At 40.2% G+C, this 23049-nt stretch overlaps 1 protein-coding gene and 1 pseudogene across 1 annotated transcript; both read right to left on the reverse strand.

The window, feature by feature from the left end:
• Positions 1 to 5224: 5224 nt before the first annotated feature.
• On the reverse strand, positions 5225 to 6304 carry LOC115819748 (C-C chemokine receptor type 5-like). Its single transcript, XM_030783250.1, has one exon. The coding sequence runs from the start codon at positions 6302 to 6304 to the stop codon at positions 5225 to 5227; it is 1080 nt and encodes a 359-aa protein (XP_030639110.1).
• A 14221-nt stretch (positions 6305 to 20525) lies between these two features.
• Positions 20526 to 21359, reverse strand: LOC115819749 (C-C chemokine receptor type 4-like; annotated as a pseudogene).
• Positions 21360 to 23049: the final 1690 nt, after the last annotated feature.

The following is a 23049-nucleotide window of genomic DNA, read 5'->3' on the forward strand; positions in this document are numbered from 1 at the left end:
GATTGTGCTTGTTCTGTCACAGAAAGAACGTTAAAAAAAAAGAAGGAAATATGTCCATATTAAAAACAAACAAACAAAGAACATTCAAAATCAAAAGTATTTTCATCAGTAATATCTCCAAACTTTAAATTATTTTAAGAACCATGGGTGTTTTCAGTTTGTTTGGTTGGGGTTTTTTTTTTTGTTTTTGTTTGTTGTTTTTTTTTTTTGTTTTTTCTTTTGTGGAAGAGCAGGGAAAAAAAAACTCTTAAGTATTCATTTCTGTATTGTTCTGGGTGGCATCTGTCAGCGCATAACTGGAGAAACAGTAAACTGAATCATTTTCATGGGAAATAAAAGGGGAAAACACGGTCTGTTAACATGATAAAAAAAAACCCTCAGAGCAAACGGGCGTTTCAAAGAAAGACATTTTGCATACAGTTCCATTATGACTATGGCAGTAAATCTCATATCTGAATCCAGAAAACATAAATGATTAGGATCATTAAAAATAATTTGACTGTTGATGAGAACAGAAACAGACATTCATCTCATTCATGTACCATTGCAATTGTACATTGAACAGATCTTTCAAATTGCTACAACTATTTATTCTTTGGACAGGCAACACATCTCACTTAAATGTGCTGCTCTGTTACCGGAAAGCTCACAAATTTGTAGGAAAATGTGTTTCCTTGTTTTAACAATATTCTAGAGAACTGTCCATAAATGATGACAAATGGTATGGTCTCTCAAGTAAAACTCTTCAATGACAAACCGGGTGTCGTGAATGCTTTCTTTTGTTCTAGATCAAAATGAATGAGATATGATGTCAAACCTAAAACCCACCTAGGACAGCCCACCGCAAACCCCTGTGGTACAGATTAGCAAAGAAAAAAAAAATCCAGCCTATAATCAGTGAGTTTGAGTTCCTGTACAAACACCATTTACCATTTAGTCTAGGGGGCTAAGCCACGTGTAAATAATAGTTTACCTCACAGGCTTAGTTAGTTTTAGTAGAGTATAAAACCAGTCTTATCAGTGACTTAAAAAAAAAACTTTGATTAAAGAGCTGATTAGTTTGTAATTGAGGAACAGTTGACCATCACTGGTCAGAGAGCAGCTTATAATTAGTCAGTTATCAGTTCTCATTATTTCGAGAACATAATGGCATTTATTACAAAACAGACTGGCATTTGTGCATTGGCTGGCACTGATTGATTTTTGTATTCATGTTTTGATTGAAAAGTTCTCATACACATTAGAATTAAGTGTGTGTGGGGAATAAAAACAAATATACATCATTTACCTTTCTGTAGTCCAAGGTCCTTCCATGGTGATATACAGTGCTCTACAATTATGAGATGTACTTTCTGTTAACAAGGCTTTTCTCTGAGTGAGTCTACTGCATTCTGACCTCTTTTTTCAACTTAAGCAAATTTCCTGTAAGATGCTGCTTTTTTTCTTTCTTTCTTTTTTTTTTTCTTTGTTCTTACATATGAAGTGAGTAGAACAAGGACTTGATGTGTGAAAGTGGATTTCCTGTCACTGTTGCGATTCAGATGCAAGCATTTTTTGGAAGTACAGCAAAAGTTCCAGAGTGATAAGGCACCTTGCATGACTCAGTCATGTGATCTAATCTTGCTTCCCCCACCCACAAATGTTTTATCTCTTGTTCTTTCTTTCTTTCTTTCTTTCTTTCTTTCTTTCTTTCTTTGTGTCTGTCTTAGGTATCACAGCTATAACTTTTGATAGCTGGAGCAATTTAAGAAAGAGTTACTATGCTTTTAGTGGTTCACATATGGTTTGTAAACAAAATCCCACAAACCATGGTGAATGGTGAGAGTGAGTCTCACTCTGAAAACACCCCCAGTGATATCACATTTTTCAGTTTGCACGCAACACTACAAACGGGTGAAACTACAGACTTTACAAACTGACTGGAATGTTATGATTGGTTAAGACTGACAGTAGGGGTGTGGTTTTACTTTGTACCTCAAAGAAAAAATCCTGAAATCAGGCAGATGAACCACATAAAAAAAAAAAAAAAAAGCAACTACAAAAAACCAGAAGGAATTTATTAGACATTCAAAACGGAGGAGAGGAAAACGCTGATTTGCTTTACCACTGCATAATAAGTGTTGCCTTTCACTTTCATCCAGCCAGGCCATTTGTTTACATCTCTTGTCAGGCGCATGAGATGACAGAGTCTTCCCCTATTCATTTAAGCAGAGAGATTTTTCTGGTACTCCTGGTGAAAATATAGACCAAACCAGGGCCCAATGTGTATGTGACCGTGACCTTAAATCTTTGTGACCTTGTTCTCTTAATTAGCAGCAGGATAAATGGCACTTTTAATGAAGACTCTGTGAGCCATTCACATGATGGTTTGTTTGGTATTTGCTTTAACACATTTGGTCCCATTACAACTGTAGTAAGTTGAATAGAGAAAGCCACACAGTAAAGGAGTCGTGTAAGAGTATTGGGACCAGACCCAGTCATTCGAATACTTGAAAAGTGTGATTGAAATTCATCCATTAACCTGCGGCCTGGCCTGGTCAGCGCAATAATGTCGTTTTACTGAATACTGGTCTCGTCACATGGTCTGTCCCCCCGGGGCCGCACCGTGACACTGCTCTGAGAAAAGAGTACCTTAACACCTCTGTGTGAAACCTTCTCCATAGGTTCATCTCACCACACACACTTACGTTTGTCACTGTCTGTATTTAGCCTAAATTACAGAGGTGAACAGGAATGGAATGTAAACTCTACATCAAGGATTTGCATATTGAAGACTTTTTTTGTGTGTGTGTGTGTGTGTGTGTGTGTGTGTGTGTGTATGTGTGTGTGTGTGTGTGTGTGTGTGCTTGAAGTGACAGGCATGTTTTGTTTTGTTTTGTTTTGTTTTTCGTTTTTCTTCACAGAGAACAACAGGTCTAATCTGGGGTTTACCGCTGTGTGGGAACACAGCTGTCAGCCTTGATGTCTGACACGCTTGTGCTGAGATGTAGCATTAGTGGCTAAATGTGGACTTCTGTCATGAGTTGATCCCTAGTTAAACTGGCTAGTGGTAATTCATTGATTGTATTTTAACATTATATATATATATATATCTATATATATATATATCTATATATATCTATATCTATATATATATATATTTGTGAAACTAAAGTTGAAAACAGGCTGAACATTGTACTTGTTTGAGAGGATAGAAACATTCTCTGGACATCAGATAAAACAGTTTTGAGAATGAGTGACTCAAATATCAAATATCTCTGAAGAGAAATATGACACTTGTTATGACTCAGCAAAGACAGGGGAATACTGAAATATAGATAAGTCTACAGAGAGAGAGAAAGGGGGGGGGGTGGAGAGGGGTAGAACTACAGAAGAAATGCCTACATGTGAGACACAAAACACTTCTCTTGGAAAAATTCACTGGCCATTCTTCTTAAGACCCTGTATTTTAAAGGAATTAGAAGACCCATATTGTATTCATGTCAATTAAGGATGTGCCATAAATAGCCATAGGTTTCTTTCACAGGATGTCAGTCTATGTCACGAAGATCTAGACTATGAATGATTTCAAAATAGTTTCAAGCATGCTTAAAAGATTGGGGTTTTACAAAATAAATAAATAAAATAAAAGACAAAACAAAACTCAGAACAAGACCAGACACATCAGTGATTGCGAATAAACTCAGAATTTTCCAGTAATCAGCTGTGAGTCATCTTTGAAGAGTGACCTTTTACATGCTCTCTGTCCCTGTCCCTCTCAGACAGAGTGCTGATCAATGGACAACTCACTGATCTATGCTGTCACTTACTGAATCTGAACCTTAGACCTCATGTGTCTAAAGTTTATGTGTCTGTATGAACCTCAGACCTCATGTGTCTAAAGTTTATGTGTCTGTATGAACCTCAGACCTCATGTGTCTAAAGTTTGTCATGTGTCTGTATGAACCTTAGACCTCATGTGTGTAAAGTTTGTTATGTGTCTGTATGAACCTTAGACCTCATGTGTGTAAAGTTTGTTATATGTCTGTATGAACCTTAGACCTCATGTGTGAAAAGTTTGTTATGTGTCTGTATGTTAAAGTGAAACCCTGCAACTGCTCTTTTTGTGAAGAGTCTTCTTTCTTTATTTAAAGACAACAATACACATAACACATGGAGCAGCTTCACAACACAACACAGCACAACAAGACACAGAATAACACAGCACAACACAACACAAAACAACACAACACAACACAATACAACACAATACAACACAGCACAGCACACCACAGCTCAACACAACAAAGCACAGCACAGTCTGTGATCACGCGTCAGATTACAGATGTTTGTGCAGCTCTGCACTCTGCCTCTCTGTCTTTTCTTGGTGGAACAGGCAGTTCCGTCTCTTCACACTTGCTCTTTCACTTCCCCAGTGCTTAAGTGAGACTGCAGTGTCTGTGTGGCTTTTTCCACAGCCACCCATGAATTCTAGGAAAGGCGGGGACATGCAAACCTTCTACCCCTAAACTATTCAGTTTTCTAGATGCAAAACAGAAGTAAGGTACAATGGAGGCAATGATTTATTAAAAAATATGTCATGACAATAAACGATGGAAAGTGGAACAGAAGTAAAGGATTAAATAAAGTGAAAAATAACAAACATCACTCTACAATATCAACTTAATGCAACTGGGACAAAATTCATAATCTAAAACAGTTTGATTTATTTATTTAATTTTGGCTTACTCCACACCTAGACTTTGTCCTAGCTTACATTTAAAAGTCATTGGTGAAATTGACAGCTTTCTTTCTGATTTAAAAAAAAAAAAAAACAATTTTGTATGAGACAGGAAAAAAGCACATTGTAACTGTCAAAGACAGTGTGAAAAAAAAACAAAAACGTGGTTTGTATGCTCACAAAAAATTTGCATTGTTTGCAGTTAGAAAGTGTGTGTGTGTGTGTGGGGGGGGGGGGGGGGGGGGGGGGGTGCAACAGCACAATCTTCTAAGGATAACAAATATGCATTATCTATATTGCATCAGAACATTCATATATAAAAGTACCATTCCTGCACATCATATGCATGCTCAGTTAAACCATGGAATGACATTACAGTGTGCATACAACATGCTGGACAGCAGATGTTTTAAGCTAAATACTATTCAATGCAGCTGCTCTGTTAAACTTTAAACTCTTTGTAGCTTTTATTAAGTGCATAGCAACTTTCAGCCCACCACCTGGTTAGAGCAGCAGGGTGGTCACTCCTGAGGAGTTGGAGTGGACAGAGCTTCTCCTCTCTGACCGTTCTCTGCTGATTTGGGGACATTTTCCGTAGCTGAAACAGATGGGGAACCACTTCTTCAATATCCCAAGAACCTGTCTTGAAAATTTCTGACTGACCAAAGTGTAGATGAGCGGGTTCAGGCAACAGTGAATGAAAGTAATCGTTTCGGTCCACTGCATTGCCAAGTCAATGTTAGCCATCTCGTCGCACGCAGTGAAATAGTCCAGTGTTTGTAAATAGCGCAGGAAGATAACAACGTTGTAAGGGACCCAAAAGATGAAATATACGGTGACCACTATCAGAATGATTTTGACGGCTCTTCGCTTTTTTGACAGCTTCGTGCGGAACACCACTGCGATCACTTGAGAGTATGAGAAGATCATCAAAGCGAGAGGAAGGATCAGGCCCAGTATGTTATGCTGCAGATACATGAACTGTTTCCACACCGTACCGTCTGGAAAGTCTGGCGCACACGTATTGTTTTGCACACGCGTGAGAACGATGGTGGGTAAGGAGGCGCAGAAACTGGGAAACCACACGGATCCTAACAGAATCGCGGCTGCCCGGAACGAACGAAGAGAGATTCTTTTGATCACGCGTGTGCAGACTATGGACACGTAATGGTCTATGGTTATGATCATTATGGAGAAGACGCTGCTGTAGAAACCGAGCGTATACATCACCGTCACTACCCGACACATGAAGTCACCGAACGTCCAGTGGGACACGGCTGCATAGTGGGCCCAGAAAGGAAGCGTCAGGACAAAGAGGATGTCTGACAGTGCAAGGTTAAAGAGACACATGTCAGCCATGGTACAGCCGTTTGATTTTTTGGCGATTACACAAACCACCAGCCCATTCCCAGTGATGCCAGCCAAAAACACCAAACTATACAGGGCAGGCAGAAAGACTTGGCCAAAATCCCTCACACTGGAGTTGTCACATAGTCCTCCATCGAAATCGACTGATGAGTAGTTATAATATTCACTGTAGTCCGCCTCATTGTAATCGAAGCTGTCATTTGTGTGGTCTGCCATTTCTGCACATTTATCTGTTGGGAGACAGTATACGTATGTTAACAGTGCATGGTCTAAATGCTGCACGTCCAATTATGCAGACAACACTGAAGTGACCCGATATCAATAACCAATAGGATAACAATGAATTCTGTTTACAGTGCCACATACAAATAAACTTAGAGTGATTGCTGCCCAACTTATCTTACATCATTATTATAATTTATGCTTTTACACACATGAAACCGGTAAAAAAAAAGGAGAAATCTAATTTAAAAATTGCGCGTTACTTATAACGATGGTCAAACGACCGCCCCAGGTTATTACTGTAGAGTGATTTAATTACATAACAGAACTCTTCACGATCGTCTATCAATATTAATTCAGCATGATCAACAGTCAGGGATCATATAGCCTCCGTTTTAACAGATGACATTTTTAAAAGTTTCCATTACGCTTCCCTTTTCCAAGATATTTAATGAAATTCCAGGATATATCACATATACTTTTTATAGGCCTATGATTCATATGATTCATAACAAAAATAAAAGTACATAGCACTACATGAAAAGACAAATGAATTTTTTTTTACTTTTAATTTTTTTTTTGTCTCGGAACTTTACAAGATCCGGAATATACTGTACTAATGTTACATGTTTCCCTTGCACCTTTCCTAACACCTTGCATTAAGATCCAATTTTGGTGATCCGGTCACAGGTTGACAGCTCAAAAGTACAAGTGTAAACGCATCCAATGCGCATTGAGGTCCATGGAGATCTGATCATTCAGACCACATTCGGAGGTGGTCTGGACCGCATATGACCACATTCTTATAGCAGTGTAAACGCGAATGCGAACTCAACCACACCTCAACCTCTGTTTACGCGGAAGTGAACTCATTCGCGTACACATTTGCTCGCCAACGTCGTCATATTTAAGTGCGACAGCAGGCAAAAACAGCCAAAATGGATATTGTTTTGATTTCTTCTTCTTCCTCCTCTTCTTCTTCTTCTTCTTTCTTTTCCACAGACTAGGCACGAGAAGTGCAGTGATGCCTCCCGCCGATTCAAAACAACAACGTTTAACGTGAAAAACCTTAAGGTGGTTTAATGGTCCAAAACTGCGATCAATGATCACCAAATTTCTCTCGGACATCGCTTGTCAGAAACGCCTCCTCTGTCAGAAATCAAAATCTAAATCCATGAAGTGTGGTCGTTATCTCACGTTAAGCGTTTTCCTCTCCTTTAACGCCCATTATAAGGAAAAAGCTTAACGTGCCTTAATGTCCTAAAACAGCGATCACTGGTCACCAGATTTGTCTGACATCTCAAATGTCATAAGCACTATCTCCAGTCAAAAAAAGCAAAACTGAAATTCAGTGAAAGAGGTAACCTGTTGGAAATGATTTACGTGCTTATTTGCATATAGCGCTGAGAAGTGCGATCCGATTTCAAGTGGTCACTCGAGACCCGGATTCTAAAGCCAGGTGTAAACAGACGTACTTAGAGCTGTCCACGTTTGATCGGATCACCACAATCGGATCTTAATGCAAGGTGTAAGCAGGGCCTAAAACAGTTCGTTCACTTTAGACAACAGGGTGGTGTCATAATCATTTCACAATGCTACAGCGACATCTGCTGGTATACTTGAGTACAGCCAATGTGAATTGCAGTTAAGTTTTTCCATTGTACCAATCGCATTAAAATAACTTTTCCCGCAAATGTCAGTTTACAAATGTTCTAATGGATTATATAAAATTTTGCACGAGCATTCATGTGGCTTTTACAGTTTTTTTCAAAATGTTTTAAGATGCAATAAATTCCATTACCGCAGCTCAACCTTTTCAAGTTCACTTTTTGAAGTTCATTATAGTATTCTTACAGACAACTTTCTCTCATGTGTAATATCACAAATATTAGTTTTTTTTCTTTTAAATTATAATCAATGCAAGGGATTCAAGAATAAAATTCAACGTAATATATAATGATTGAAATGTAATGATAAAATGTAATTTTTTACTTAGAATAGCACATGTATGTAAAATCTCTCAATAAAAGCACTTACTACCGTGCAGCTTCTGAATTTGTCTGGCGAGGTCCCTCTGGGCTGCAGTCTATGGTAACTGTCGATAAAGTGACATATGGCACGGCTTTTGATAATTCTGTAACTTCCTTCTTACGGAGGAGGGACTTAAAATACTGACAGCTCAGTGTGTGAATATTGACATCAAATAATCCCAGCTCTTGAAAAAAACAAAACAAAACAAAACAAAACAAAACAAAAAAAATTACAAATCTCTGAATTAAAAAACAAAACGGTACATGGCTTCTCTGAATGACTGAAATTCATAATATTGTCGTTGATAACTGGTGTCCTGGTTTACAATCTCTCCCAGAACATCTGTGAACTCTTGTTAGCTTTTCTTCTTTTTTCTTCTCTTTTTTATATTAACAATATTTTTTAAACAATCATAACTGACAATATTTTTATTATATTAACGCAACAGGGTACAGACAATAAGCCGCAAGGAACTCTCTCTAGATGTTTTGAAAAATAGGCTACTCCATAATACTGAGGAAATTAACGGGTTTGTTTGGCGTACGTGATCTCAGTCAACGTTCTTTGACAAATAAATAAGTACATAAATAAAGAAAGAAAGAAATACATAAAAACATATCAACACTATACATTTGCTACATTGTTCGGTTACATATAACGTTGTACAGGAAACTTTTTAAAAATCGCAGCATGCTGAAAAGTGAATTTGACATTTTCATGCATACATGAAAATACTCTAAATATACACAAAAGAGTACAAAAATGATTCTACGCGTACGTTTACCATGTCCACCGACCTTGTAAATGCAAAATTAAATATTCCTATGGGCCTCCGTTTATCAAATACATTCAAGAACAGCTGGTATAGAAAGACACATTGCGCCCCCTTGTGTCAGCAATTCAACAGTAGACTCGTGCTTCAGACAGGAATGCGTCCAAATAATTTCTTATATTTTGATGCTCCAGAAGTAGTGACTAATGGCTCTGTAAATGGGTTTTCAGGTCTTTAGATTTCGAAGAGAGCAAAGGTTAACACAATTCCAGGTAATTAAAAGCTTTGCTACAGACTTGGTTGTAAGCATATGACTGTGCAATGTGGTAGCGAATCAAATGGAGAGCTGTTGAATAATAAAGAGAAAGGATGCTGGGAACGGTTTTTGAACAATCATTTGAGTAATACCTCTTCAATAACCCGACATAAGACTGATAATTATTTCAGTGAGAGTGCACTGGATTGACAGAAGATGGTTATACTTATTACCAAAAAGGGACACAACTGGAAAGCAAGAGTTCATCTTGTTTTAGGAAGTAACTACTCGGTTTGAATAAAACAGTGAGATATATTTAAGAATATATGAATTTTGGGCATTTTGAAGCAATGAAAGTAAGTACTTTGATTGTATTATTGTCAGGCTCTCCTCCTGCCCGGCTGGCATTTCCCTTTATTCGCAGGCCGGTGCTGATGGTTGAGAATTCTCTACGAGTCTGATTGACACAGTACTGCCGAAGAAGGAAGGCGGGTTCAGACTATACTAAGACCCACGAAGGAGCAACGGTAGACGGATTATATGAAACCTCCTGTCGGTCTACTAAAGGACCTCGTCGCTCTAAGGGTTAAAAGAATGAAAAGAATACGCATCTATATTTTAACTGATGTAAGTACTCTGCATGATTTCATAACACTACATTTTAGCTCTTCAGAGAAATGTACACTGGCTACTTTGTTCCTGCAACCTCAACTGGTTGTCGGTGGCTACAGCTGTTGACAGTAGACAGGTCTGGAAGCGACAAGTGTGTAGTGTGAACAGTGTCATTTCGGAATCGCGCATTGTTCCAAGTTTCCTGGGAAACTGATTAAACTTCAGCCCCTCTCGAGTTAACGATTTCAAGTAACTTGAAATAATCTATTAAACTGCGATTGAAAGCAAGTGTATTCCACGAAGTTCTCTAATTCAGAAGTCCTCTAATTAGTTTAATTTAATCGGGAGCCGTTATATGCATTGGTGATCGTTTTGCCCGCCGCAGAGGTGTAATGAGAGTTTTCTAAAAAGGTCATATTATTGGCACAGTTTTTCCAGGTCGCTTCATATTCAATGGGGTTGAAGAGAATTCCATTGTCCTTGTTTGGACGGCATAGAAATAAGGCGGGCGACATTTAAAAGTGGATATAACTGCGGACAGCGTCGCCGCTTAGCTATGGAACTCGGAGCCAACTCATCTACTAAACCACGTACAGGGTAAGAAAGAAGAATAGACTGTCTCATCAAACCGTACAGCACTAACGTTTCCACTGTCCGCAAGAAAAAATACTATTAACTGTTAACCGTCCAAAGAAAGAAGTTTACTTCGTTTGTGTCACTGCCCTTAAATCAGAAATGAATGCACCGACTCTGATTCAGAATAGAAGTATAATTCGCTGGTTTTCAGATGAATAATTATCGCCTTTCTCGGGTCTTATACAACGATACTTTATGTCTTTTAGGCAGCGCACTTGATTTTGAAAAATTGTTTCAAGATGACATCTGGTTTGAACGGAGCCCCGTTTTGTTAATTCATTTTAGCATAAGCAATGCTTAGGAGGTAAAAGATGAGACGATATAAAATTGCTGTATTGTTTAAAGTGGAAGATTTGGCATTTGTTATTAAAAGTTTAAACTGTTAAAATATAATAATGCGCAAGCCCCTGTTGTCAGTGCAGTGTGTATACCCTCCATTTCATCAAACACAGTTGCACTGAAGGGGGTATGGGGGTTATGCTGTCAGCTGAGACTTGAAGGAGGTTTGAACTGTTTTTTTAAATTCAGTGGGCACTAGTTCACATAAATGAAATGAATAACAATATTAAAAGAAAAACAAACATCATCAGTTCATGTGTAGTTCATTCTATCTAGACCCTTGTGTTGTTTTGCCAGTCCCTTTTGTGAATGAGTCAAAAACCCTTCGCAGCCACTGGTTTCATGTCTCATTGAAGGTTCTAGTTCTTGAAGGTACAGTTTTGCAGTGTTAGCATGCTTTGTGATCTTTCAGCTGTCGCCTCTTTTCCTTTATGTAACCAGGCCCCACCAGGGCTGCAAAAGCACTTGCTGATTGTGGTTATTAAAAGCCAGCAGTTGCTAAACATTCTCATCCATATCTCTCTCTCTCTGCTCTGTTCACACACATGCAGGCTGCTGATTCATCTGTAGGTAAAATCAGTCGTTCAATCTGATTGCCGGTGCAGATCGGCAGCGTCACCTCCTCCACGCTGACACTCAGTACTGGTGCCCCCCAGGGATGTGTGCTCAGCCCCTTGCTGTTCTCCCTGTTCAACCACGGCCACACACAGCTCCAATAATTTTGCAGGTGACACCACCATCATCGTCTGCATCACTGACGGTGATGAGTCTACATACAGGGCTGAGGTGAGAGCCCTGACATCATGGTGTCAAGACAACAATCTCCTGCTCAACGTCAATAAGACCAAGGGGCTGATCGTGGATTACAGGAGGCTGCAGAGAGGGGGGCATGCCCCCATCCACATCGAGGGAACAGCAGTGGAGAGGGTCAGCTGCTTCAGATTCCTGGGGATTCACATCAGCGAGGATCTAAGTTGGTCACACCATGGAGTGGTCGTGAAGGCAGCGAGACAGCGGCTCTTCTTCCTCTGGCAACTAAGGAGTTTCGGCAAGGATCCCAGGATACTCACCAACTTCTATAGCTGTACCATAGAGAGTTTTCTAACTGGCAGCATCACGGCCTGGTATGGCAGCTGCACCACCCTCGACTGCAAAGCTCTTCTTCAGAGAGTGGTCAGATCAGCTCAGCGCTTCACCAGGACTGAGCTGCCCGCCATTCCAGGGTGTCTACAACTAACGCTGCAGGAGGAAGGCACAGTGGATCCTCGCTGACCCCAGCCGTCCCACTCACAGACTTTCCATGCTCCTGCTGTGTGGCAGACAGTACAGGAGGGTCCATACCAGTACCAGCAGGTTCACAGACAGCTGGACATGATGCACCTGAGGGGGTAAAGACTGAAGATGGCGACGAGGTAAGCTACTGTTTGTTCTGTTATGCACTTAAATCTAGTTAATATCTATATACCCCCTGTTCACAAAACACATCACAACAATTTAAAATAAAAACAATCTCACCGACGGTGGAGGGCCACTTGATGCGGAGAGAGTAGGAGCACCAGAACCGAGTTGGCTAAGGTCAGATAATACAGATGTCCAGAGCGCCGCTGGAAGGACAATGTGTCGTATATTGCATTAAGTTCTGCACATTTAATGTAAAAAGGATTCATCATCCAATAAAGCAGAGGAAAATATTAAGCTTTCTCAAGAAAGACAAGGAACAGATTGATTTTCTACAAGAAGCCCAGTTGGTGGATAAAGAGCACATGAAACCTAAGTGAGATTGAGTAGGACCAGGCTTTTTGTTCATCATTTTCCTCTAACAGCAGAGGAGTGGATATTTTGATACAAAGGGCCACTCCATCTGTACTTAGCACATGTTAAAAGGACCCTGAGGGCAGATACATCCTTTGTCCATGGTACAATTTATGGTGTATATGTCACTATGATGAACATATATATGTCCCTAATCCACCACCACCCTTCATTTTGGACGAGGGTAGCAGCACACCTGGAGGAATCCAAATGCTCTCTAACAGTGCTGGGTGGTGACTTTAACTGTTGTACATATAGACACATATAGAAAAACAAGTGTAAGTGCCTCACTAGTTAAATGGTAGATGATATTAATCTGATAGATGTATGGAGACTTTTGAACCCATTGGCCAGGGATCTCACATTCTACTCTAATGCACACAGTTCCTATTCTCAAATTTCCTTTTTTCTTCTATCACTGCAGATCATAGGACAAGTGATTGCATACAGTACAGGATCTATCCATATCAGTAATCATGCCCCAGTTTACTTGGAAATGATCATGAGTGAAGCCACATCTGGTACACATAGGTGGTGATTTCATATCAGGGGTGGAAGAAACAAAAATTAACTGATAAAAATGAAGGTGATGAAAATGCATGTGAATGGAAAAATAGAGGGGTAAAAAGTATGTGAGCTGAAAAATAAAATGATAAATTGTCAGTTGATTTGATAAACTCGAGTGACATTTATCGTTTACAGCAAACAATTTTTGTTTCTTCGATTTATAGTTTACAGCAAGGAATGTTTGTTACTTCCGCCCAAAATGTCAGTCACAGACCACGCCCACTGAACTTACTGCCTTAATTTCAGTTTCTGTGCAGTGACTCAACGCTCTCAGCCCCCTTCAAGCTGAGAGCCAAAGACTCGATCAGTTCGTCAGTGGGTGTGGTTTGTGACTGAGAGAAGGTATACAACAAACTTGAACTTTTAGAGGAGTACAGAAAAAAAGGAAACAGAGAGAGGTACAGTAGAATGACTGCCCTTTGGTTACCAGTAATAGGACAAGGAGATGACAATACCAATGATACCAGTAACAGTCAAGGAGATATGCATTCCACAGCAGTGTCCTCCTAACCTCTGACTGTAAAACCTGAAGAGTACGCTGATGAATGTGTATGGATCATGTTTTAATATATGATCACAAACTTCCATCTAACATCCTTTTAGACTGAGAGAAGGGTTCAGGATATGTAAAGCAAAAACAACACAGTGTACAGTGACGGCCCAACATCTCAGTGTAGGAACAGAAACAACTTCTACCCGGCCTCCACTGTCCCCTTCATGAGAGGATTTAAACAGCATGTTACATGGAACTTCACTGAAGTGTCACATGGCAAGGGAGATCCTGATGAAGTAGGAAGTGCAAATACCAATCATGCCAAGCTTAGTGCGCTTCTTATGTGTTGCATTTTATAATGTTTATGTATTGGACACTGCAATTGTAACTCTGCTGTAAATATTCTGTAAAACCTGCATGTTTTGTATTGCCTGCCCAGGGACTGCAGATGAAATTTAGCTTTCTAGCTAATTCTGGGGCAGTTACTAACTGTCCATTGTCCCTGTTGAATGAATAAATAAATAAATAAATAGCATTAATAAGAACAACACTAGTAACAACATAGTAATAACCATGGAATATTATATTATGTAATAATGTTGTAATGTTTACACTAATTTCAGATATCAAAGAAGAAAACAAAATGGAAACCTTAAACCAGCAGCAGAGATGAACCAAAAAGAGCATTTAAGAAAGAAAAGGCAGTGGGAAAACCTCACTCATTTAATGAACAACACCCTGCTGATGAACCACATCCCCATTCCTCCAAAGATTCACCAGTGCACTCACAAAAAAAAAAAAACCCCAAGAAAACCCGCAACATTTCAACATTGCGTGCCAAGTTAAGAAATGCAGAGTTAAGAAATGCAGAGATTATTCTGAAAAAAAAAAATGTGTTGAAATGGAAAAACTTAAGAAAGAGAGAGAAGAGGCTGTGAGAAAAGGTGAGACAGGATTTGCACTCCTGAGTGAGTGAAGACAGAAAAATAAAAGGCAAAGAGAGGAAAAGAAGGTGGCCACAACACAGCTAGCGTAATCTGATGGAAAGTCTTAAAAGGAGGTTTTTACATCATGATGACGTGTCTACCAAAGGGCAGATTTTTAGGAGGACGTTCCTTAATGACACCATGGAACGTCTGGATCACATTCCTGACTGAAAATCACAAGACGCAAGATTTTGCTGTCTCAGTTTTTGCAGGCTGTGGCCCTTCTGGATCACCAGGCCAAAGGTGACAGACAGAGAGACATGTACCTGCAAGCCACATGAAAACTTTGGTCACAAAGTCAATAGGCTGTATCAGGCAGGTGTCCCATTGACGCCGTGCACGTCTGAGTTGGTTGCAGAAACTGTATGTGACAGGGCAAGTATGAGGTGTATGTATGGATAGTATGATAACTGCAGAGAGAAGATGTTCCAGGCAAATATAGATCATTATAGGTTATGATGAATGGGTCAACTGCACCACTCAAATCTCAAAAAAAACCCCAAAAAAACACAAGGCACCTCAGTGGACTGTGAAGCACGAATTACTGCCCTGGAGAAGAAGACCCGTACCACTGAGAAATCCGTGGAAGTGACCAGGTCATCTCTCCCTGATTTTTGTGTCCACATTTACAACATCAGGCACCAATCAGAGAGAATTCAGGGGCTGAAGTGCAACTTCTCTTCAGCTGGAGATGTGGTACACACTGACTACAGTGAAAATTACACCTGTAAATATAGCAGACAAGTGCAGGACTTCCATTTTGGGGATCACACCAGCAGGTCACACTACACACTGGCGTGATTTACCTTTCTGAGGAAAGGTTTGAGTTCTTCTCTTCACTGTCTTCACGCCTGAAACATGATGCACTGGCTACATGGCCTCAGCTGGAGCCAGTGCTGAAACATACCAAGGAGAATTACCCTTCTGTAGCAGAACTGCCCTTTGTTTCCGACGGCCCAACATCTCAGCGTAGGAACAGAAACAACTTCTACCTGGCCTCCACTGTCCCCTTCATGAGAGGATTTAAACATGTTACATGGAACTTCACTGAAGCGTCACATGTTAAGGGGGCTCCTGATGAAGTAGGAAGTGCGTGGAAGAATCTTGCTGATCGAATAACAGCCTATGGCACAAATATCCCCGATGTAGACAGCATGTATGAGCAGCTGAAGACACAGACATCAGTGAGACTCTTTAAAAGACTCTTCAATGAGGATGACATTGCCAAAAGCACTGAAATGGACCCTCCATCTCTAAAACCCATCCCAGACACAATGAAATTTCACCATGTCAACAATAGAATTGTCATGAGACTTGAAGTATGAGACATGGCAATGAAAATAAAATATGCAACCAGTTTCTAAGGTTTGTGTGAGAGGTTTTACATTAGTACCCAAGAATACACATTCTGTCCCTTGTGAGGAACATAAGAGTATAAATAAAACAAAAACATTTAATTTCACAGTCCCTCACTTGTTAAACATCTATCTTTAACAGGTCGTTTTCCAGACGACATTTTATAATGAAATCTTAGCTCGCGTCATGTAGACCGGCTGTGTGAGGCTAAAGGACCAGGTCCATGTTCATGCAATTCACTTTATTCTTTAACCAGACTGTAGCTGACCAGTACCAGGTGGATACAATGAACTGTGCTGGTATGAATCGATTCTAAGTCTCCTCAGTAAGGTTTCCAGGAGGAAAGGTCTGGTACTACAGGAACGACGTCAAGGATGCCATCCCAGAGCCACTACCTGTCACCTCCTCAGCAACATGTTTCAGCGTTTTGCCAAAAATCTGGGCGAAGCATCCAAGAGGCACGCCTGACAGACACTGACATGACTCCCCAAATTAATTATAATGCTCAGACCAATGCTGTTCCATTACCTTGATTTACTATTAAATACTTCTAATGTAAGATTATGCCAAACTAGTTGACAGGGCATTTCACTGGGAATTTCACCTTTTTTAAGCAAGTTTAATTATTTGGTACAAAGTTTTTACAGTTACACCACATTGACTCTTTTGCTATTATCCCCCAAATATTCTCTCGAAAATTGATTAAAACCAGAAATCTTAGACTAGGTCCTCAAAAAGAATGTATGCAAGTAATTTGCAAGTTTCTTTTCAAATTTTAACCCTTTTAAATTTAACAGAACCATTTGGACACGAAAACAATAGGGCCTTGCTCCTCTCGTGCAAACACCCTCCGTATCATTAGTATCATTCCCGAAATTTTAAGTATCATTTCCGTAATTGGCCTATCATTACCGCCAAACGTATCTTTTTCACTATAAATTTTATAAATTTTTTCATACATTCAAACTCAGTGGGCGGGTGGCCAGGGTCCTTTCTATGTGGAGTTTGCATGCTCTCCCCGTGTCCGCGTGGGTTTCCTCCAGGAGTTCCGGTTTCCTCCCACAGTCCAAAGACATGTAAGTCAGGCAAACTGGTGTGAATGCTAAGTTTGGCTGAAACGCTGGGCCTATCATTAGAAGTCTAATAAGATTTCAAAAAAATTAGATGAACAGTTAAATTTTTTAATCTGAACTTGTCAAGGCCCTGGACTATTGTATTGAAATGACAATTAGTAGGCTTGCCTACAATTGCAAGTAAATTTTATTGCACAGGAGTAAGAATTGGTAAGCTGTATCTTAAAGCTTTTGCTATTCAGTATGAGCATGTAAACAGTGGACGAATCATATGGCCTATTTAGACATTTTCTTGTGATGGGTGACAGGTCAGCTAACATCTCTGATATCCAAATATGATTGTATTGATTATGAGCCACGTAACACATATTTATCTCTTTCAGTTGCTTGACAAAGGAAATAGCCACCCGGAGTTCACTCGTTTTCACTGACGATGCTAGTTTGGGGTAAAATACTTGTTATTAAACTTAATGGTGGGCTATTGCCTGAGTTAGGCTGACTGTATTGAGATGTTTTAATAGTGGTTTAATTTCACAACAGTGACAAACGATGCCGAGGCGTAGGGCAAACACTGTCGGTACCTGACCGTCACCAGAGAGGGCAGGTCAGGGAGACGTGGATGCTGCTCCGTAGGGCGTTCGATTTGCATGGGGTAACTGCGGTGGCTGTGACGGGGGAGGTCGAGGAGGGAGGGGCAGGGGCTCGTGCGGTCGTGCAGAATTAGACCTCAGATGCAGTTGTCTGGCATTACGGGCATTACGACACGCTGTTAACTGAGAACTGATGCCGTGGGCCAAATTTAAAAGCTAAACTATAAAATTTTCACACAATTTTCATGAACTCTTTTGAACTCCGTCTACACAGTTCATCGGATTCCCCTGAAATTTGGTTAGTATAACCTCCCGACATAAGTGATGATGAATCGTGAAGGATAATGGATACGTCAAACGAGGACGTAATGGCGGGCAATTGATTTGCTTGAGACGCAACACTAAACAAGAGAGAACAGTCTTCGTGGTCAGGACACAGTTACTTTGACATTCATTACATTTGGGGGAGCATGACTGTCATCATTTCAGAAATGTTGAACATTGGTTGGCCATTTTTGAATTTAAGCGCTTTTAACAAAGTTTTTGAAAGAGTTTAACAAACTCTTTCAAACTCCTCCTAGAAAGTCCATCAGATTTCCTTGAAATTGGGTTGGAATAAACTTCGGACATATGTGATGGTAAATTCTGAAGGAATAGTGGATACCTCAGATGAGAAATGTGGTGTTTGTTTGCCAATACCTCAGCAAATGGGTTCAGGCTTATTATATGGCTTTGTGGTTTTAAGCCCGAATCTTTATAACTATTGCTATGTAATTTGGCACAGACATCAGATGTGAGTGCATTGTTGCATGGTGAAATATAACGGGTCTCAAATTGCTGGAGGTGCAAGGGCGATGTTGTTGTCTTAACAGTGTAGTGTATTCAAAAATGTTCTTTATGCTCGTTGTGTTTTCCCTCTTAGAGTTATACTGATACCCTCGAGGTGAAGTGTACCTGTCAGGATTCCACACCTAAATTGTACCAATTGATTTCCGTGCTGTCATTGTAAATAAATAGTTGAATTCCTAACTCTCTCTCTCCTTTTAAGAATCCTAAGTCTTTACAATGCATCTAAAGTTGATTTGACATTGTCTTAGAGCTACTTATAATTAATTATGTCTCTGTTAGGATTAATAAACATTAATACATAATGTCAAATGTCAAACATTTTTGCTAAGCTAATTTTGAGCTAGGTACATGTGGCTATATGTTATGTAATGCTAACTACTGTACACTTAACTAAATAATCACCTGAAAAGTTTAACTCTCATTTAGTTCCCCTTTTATTTGGATCATCAGTTTTAAATTATAGAATCAATGGAGATACATCAGTTTTATAGAAAGGTCTGCCTTTATTGGACTGCATGCACCTGCATAAGTTGTGGAGGCTTACGTCCAGGTGCCACCGTCACCCAATAACAAGTCGGTTCATTTTTATACAGTTAGAGCTCCAAACAGCTTTACAGGGTTCTGATCCTGAGAAATGCCATTCAGTGTGCGTTAGGTACCAGTGGCTGGGAAAAACTCTTGTAGTTATAGATCATGAAAAGAAAGTTTGAGGAAAGGACACAAGACTGAGGGGTAGTGAGCCCACACCCCCTGGCTGTCAACAGTTTGTTAAATCATATATATATGAAGTATAACATTAATAAACACAAATGTAATAGATATTTTTGAATTATTGGGCAAAATTTAAGAATTTATGGAACATTATATCTTATGATATATCTTTTCTCATCAGTTCATGTTTTTGTTTGGACAGCTGAAGTTAGAGCCACTTTTGCTTTTGATTGGGCGTTTTGTGAATTTAAAAAGTTCCACAGGGTCTGTGTGTATGTGGGAAACCTTTGCGTGTGTCTGTGAGTCTGAAGTTTTTGTGACATTATGAGTTGTGAAGAATATGCTGTGTGGCTTACACTCTCTTGATGTGAGAACATATACAGTATACAAAAGATTCTTGTTCGTTCACATCGATAGTCACCTCATTTGTCACACAATGAGCGTCTGAATATGCGCTGACGTTGATTCCGTCAGCTGGAGAAAGGTAGCGCTAGTTCTAGTTATATTATCGTAGATACGACGCGCGCCCCAGACAGCGTTTGTTTAGCCTCTGAGCTGACTCGCGGCTCACTCTCCCCCATTAGTGTGTCCTGGCGGCTGCTGCGGCTTAGTGGCTTGTCTTCTTCCTGCGCGTCTGTGGCTGTGTCGCCTACCCCAGCTGAGCTCCCCTGCTGTTTTATTATTCTTTATTTTGTCTACTTGTTGTGCTTTCATTTTCAGTATCGCTGTGTTGTTTGCAATTTGCCCACTGGGTCGGCGCCTATTGCACACCAGGCTGTCCAAGGCGGGGTCTCCTCTCTCTGTGGTCCTTCTCAGGATTTCTCCTGTTTTTTCCCTAGCATGTGGGTTTTTTGAGGAGTTTTTTCTTGCCCGTTATGAGGATTAATTCAGGGGGTGCCGCCCTGCTCTGGCTGTTGTAATCCTGTGGGCATGTAAAGCCCTTTAAGACTGTAAACAGTGATATTGGGCTTTAAATAAACTTGAACTTGAAACTTGAATTCATGTGAGATGCTGATTCATTCGTCAACTTTCACATCTGAGGTAGTCCAGTGTATTTCTGTGGGCAGTGCACTGTCAACATCACAAATACCTCATTTTTTCATTTATTCAACTGTGTGTTCTGTCATTTTTATTAATTAATCGACAGGCGTGTTGGAAGTTTCATTTTCGGAAACTTTAGAATGACTCGATATTTCTGAAACACCATCACATTGTAGGGCACCCAAAATACTATGAAAGCTCCCACGATGCCACACACCAGTTTCATCGCTCGGCTCCTTTTCGAGTTCTTGGCCCTGCACAGTACCAGAAGGATCCTCACGTAGCAGTATATCATTACAGGCAGGGAGATGAAAAGTCCAACCATATTCTCACTGATGTTACGGAATTTTTTCCACGTTTTGTGTGATTCTGGAGGATAAGCCCTTTCACAGGACCGTGTATCGCCGTTTGCGATCTCTCTGGCGAATAAAATTTCAGGGAGAGCAGCACAGATTTACACCATCCAGATGACCACGCTCGCCATGACGCCGTACCGGCGCATCCGAGCTCGCATGGCAGCAACGGCGTGGACAATGGCCAGGTAACGGTCGACGCTCATCAGAGTCACAAAGAGGATCCCGCTGTAGAAGCTGACCTGGTACATCCCAGATTTGACCTTGCGGACAAAGTAGAAATCCTGGAAGCTGAGCGCCCACAAAGACAAGGACAGTACCACGAGCAGGTCGGAAAGTGCCAGGTTCAGCCATCAGACATCGGTCATGTTCTTCAACTGAAGGAACCTAATGAGGACCCACAAAACGGTGGTGTTGCCTACCAAACCTAGAGCAAAAACGGTGTACAACATGGTAGGAATGGCGCTGCGATTGAGGGAAATGCAGAAGTTCGTGCTGTAGTTGTAATCGTATATGGTGCCGTTGTAATCGCTGGTGTCGTTGTAATCGTTGGTCCTGCTGAAGTCGATCATGATTTTGTTTGTTCTGTCACAGAAAGAACGTTAAAAACAATTCATATCAAAAAGAAGTAAACAAATGAAAATACTTTTGAATGTGTTTTGTCAGTAATATCTCCCAACTGTAAAGTATTTTTTCAAGAACATTGGGTTTTTTTTTATTTGTTTTGGGGTTTTTTTTGAAGGAATGGTGGGGGAAACCCTTAATTGTTCATTTCTGTATTGTTCTGGGTGGCATTTGTCAGTGCATAACTGGAGAAGCAGTAAACTGAATCATTTTCATGGGAAGCAAAAGGGTAAAACACAGGGAGTTAACCTAATAAAAAAAACCCTTAGAGCAAAAGAGTGTTTCAAAGAAAGACTCTGTGAGCCATTCACATGGTGTTTTGTTTGGTATTTGCTTTAACACATTTGGTCCCGTTACAGTTTTAGTAAGTTGAATAGAGAGAGCCACACAGTAAAGGAGTCGTGTAAGAGTATTGGGACCAGACCCAGTCATTCGAATACTTGAAAAGCGTGATTGAAATTCATCCATTAACCCACAGCTTGGTCCAGTCAGACTCTCAATGCGATAATGTCATTTTACGGAGAAAAGAGTACCTTAACACCTCTGTGTGAAACCTTCTCCACAGGTTCATCTCACCACACACACTTACGTTTGTCACTGCCTTCATTTACCCTAAATAACAGAGGTGAACAGGAATGGAATGTAAACTCTACATCAGGGATTTGCATACTGAAGACTTTTTTTCGTGTATGTGTGTGTGTGTATGTGTGTGTGTGTGTGTGCTCGAAGTATCAGTTTTGATTTTCTTCACAGAGGACAACAGGTCTAATCTGGGGTTTACCGCTGTGTGGGAACACAGCTGTCAGCCTTGATGTCTGACACGCTTGTGCTGAGATGTAGCATTTGTGGCTAAATGTGGACTTCTGTCATGAGTTGATCCCTAGTTAAACTGGCTATCCAGTGGTGATTCACTACTTGTATTTTAAATATCAAATATATATGGGAGCAGAGGTGGACTGGTAATCTGGCACCTTGGGGCCGATATGATGTAATTTATGAGATTTTTAATTTAAAACAAATTTGGACCCATAAAGCACCCATTGGTTTATTTTATACTGACACTGGGCGGGCCCAATCACATCTCTTACAAGGGAGGCCAAGGAGGGACAGAGTGAGCAGGAGCAGGAGGAGAGCGTAACTGAAGTGGTAAGTATGGAGTAGCTTCATGATTAACAGGGACTCGCGGGGGGGTAGCTGACGATGATGATGATTAATTCAATTAATGTCGATGATAATAAGATAAGATAACATAATCGTAACACTATCATAAAGCAAGACCATCTCCTACTGCTAGTGGTCACTATATATCAATATGAAATAGCACAGCATAAGCTATTTGGCATTGTTTTCGTAGCTAGCATAGTTCCCTAATGCAGTCGTTAACTAGCTAATGCTAGCGTTATTTTATCAGCATCACGTTGGCTAAGCCCACATCGCTTTGAGTGACTTAGGTCCATATTGTCTCATCATAATAGTATTGAAATTATTAGGCTAAGGGTTCCCTTGATAAAGATGCGTGAAAGGGCTGTAGACTATACAACATTTGTAGCTCTACTGTGCTAAAATGTATGCCTGCTTATGTATTAGCCTACAGGGGGGGAAAAAACTGCATTTCCAACAGCAGGGAACGAAGTTTAG

Source organism: Chanos chanos, chromosome 8 (assembly GCF_902362185.1).
Source record: "Chanos chanos chromosome 8, fChaCha1.1, whole genome shotgun sequence".
NCBI lineage: Eukaryota > Metazoa > Chordata > Actinopteri > Gonorynchiformes > Chanidae > Chanos > Chanos chanos.

Bases quoted from the DNA above. Each gene is read 5' to 3' on its own strand.
- LOC115819748 (XM_030783250.1), bottom strand. From the start codon at position 6,304: ATGGCAGACCACACAAATGACAGCTTCGATTACAATGAGGCGGACTAC.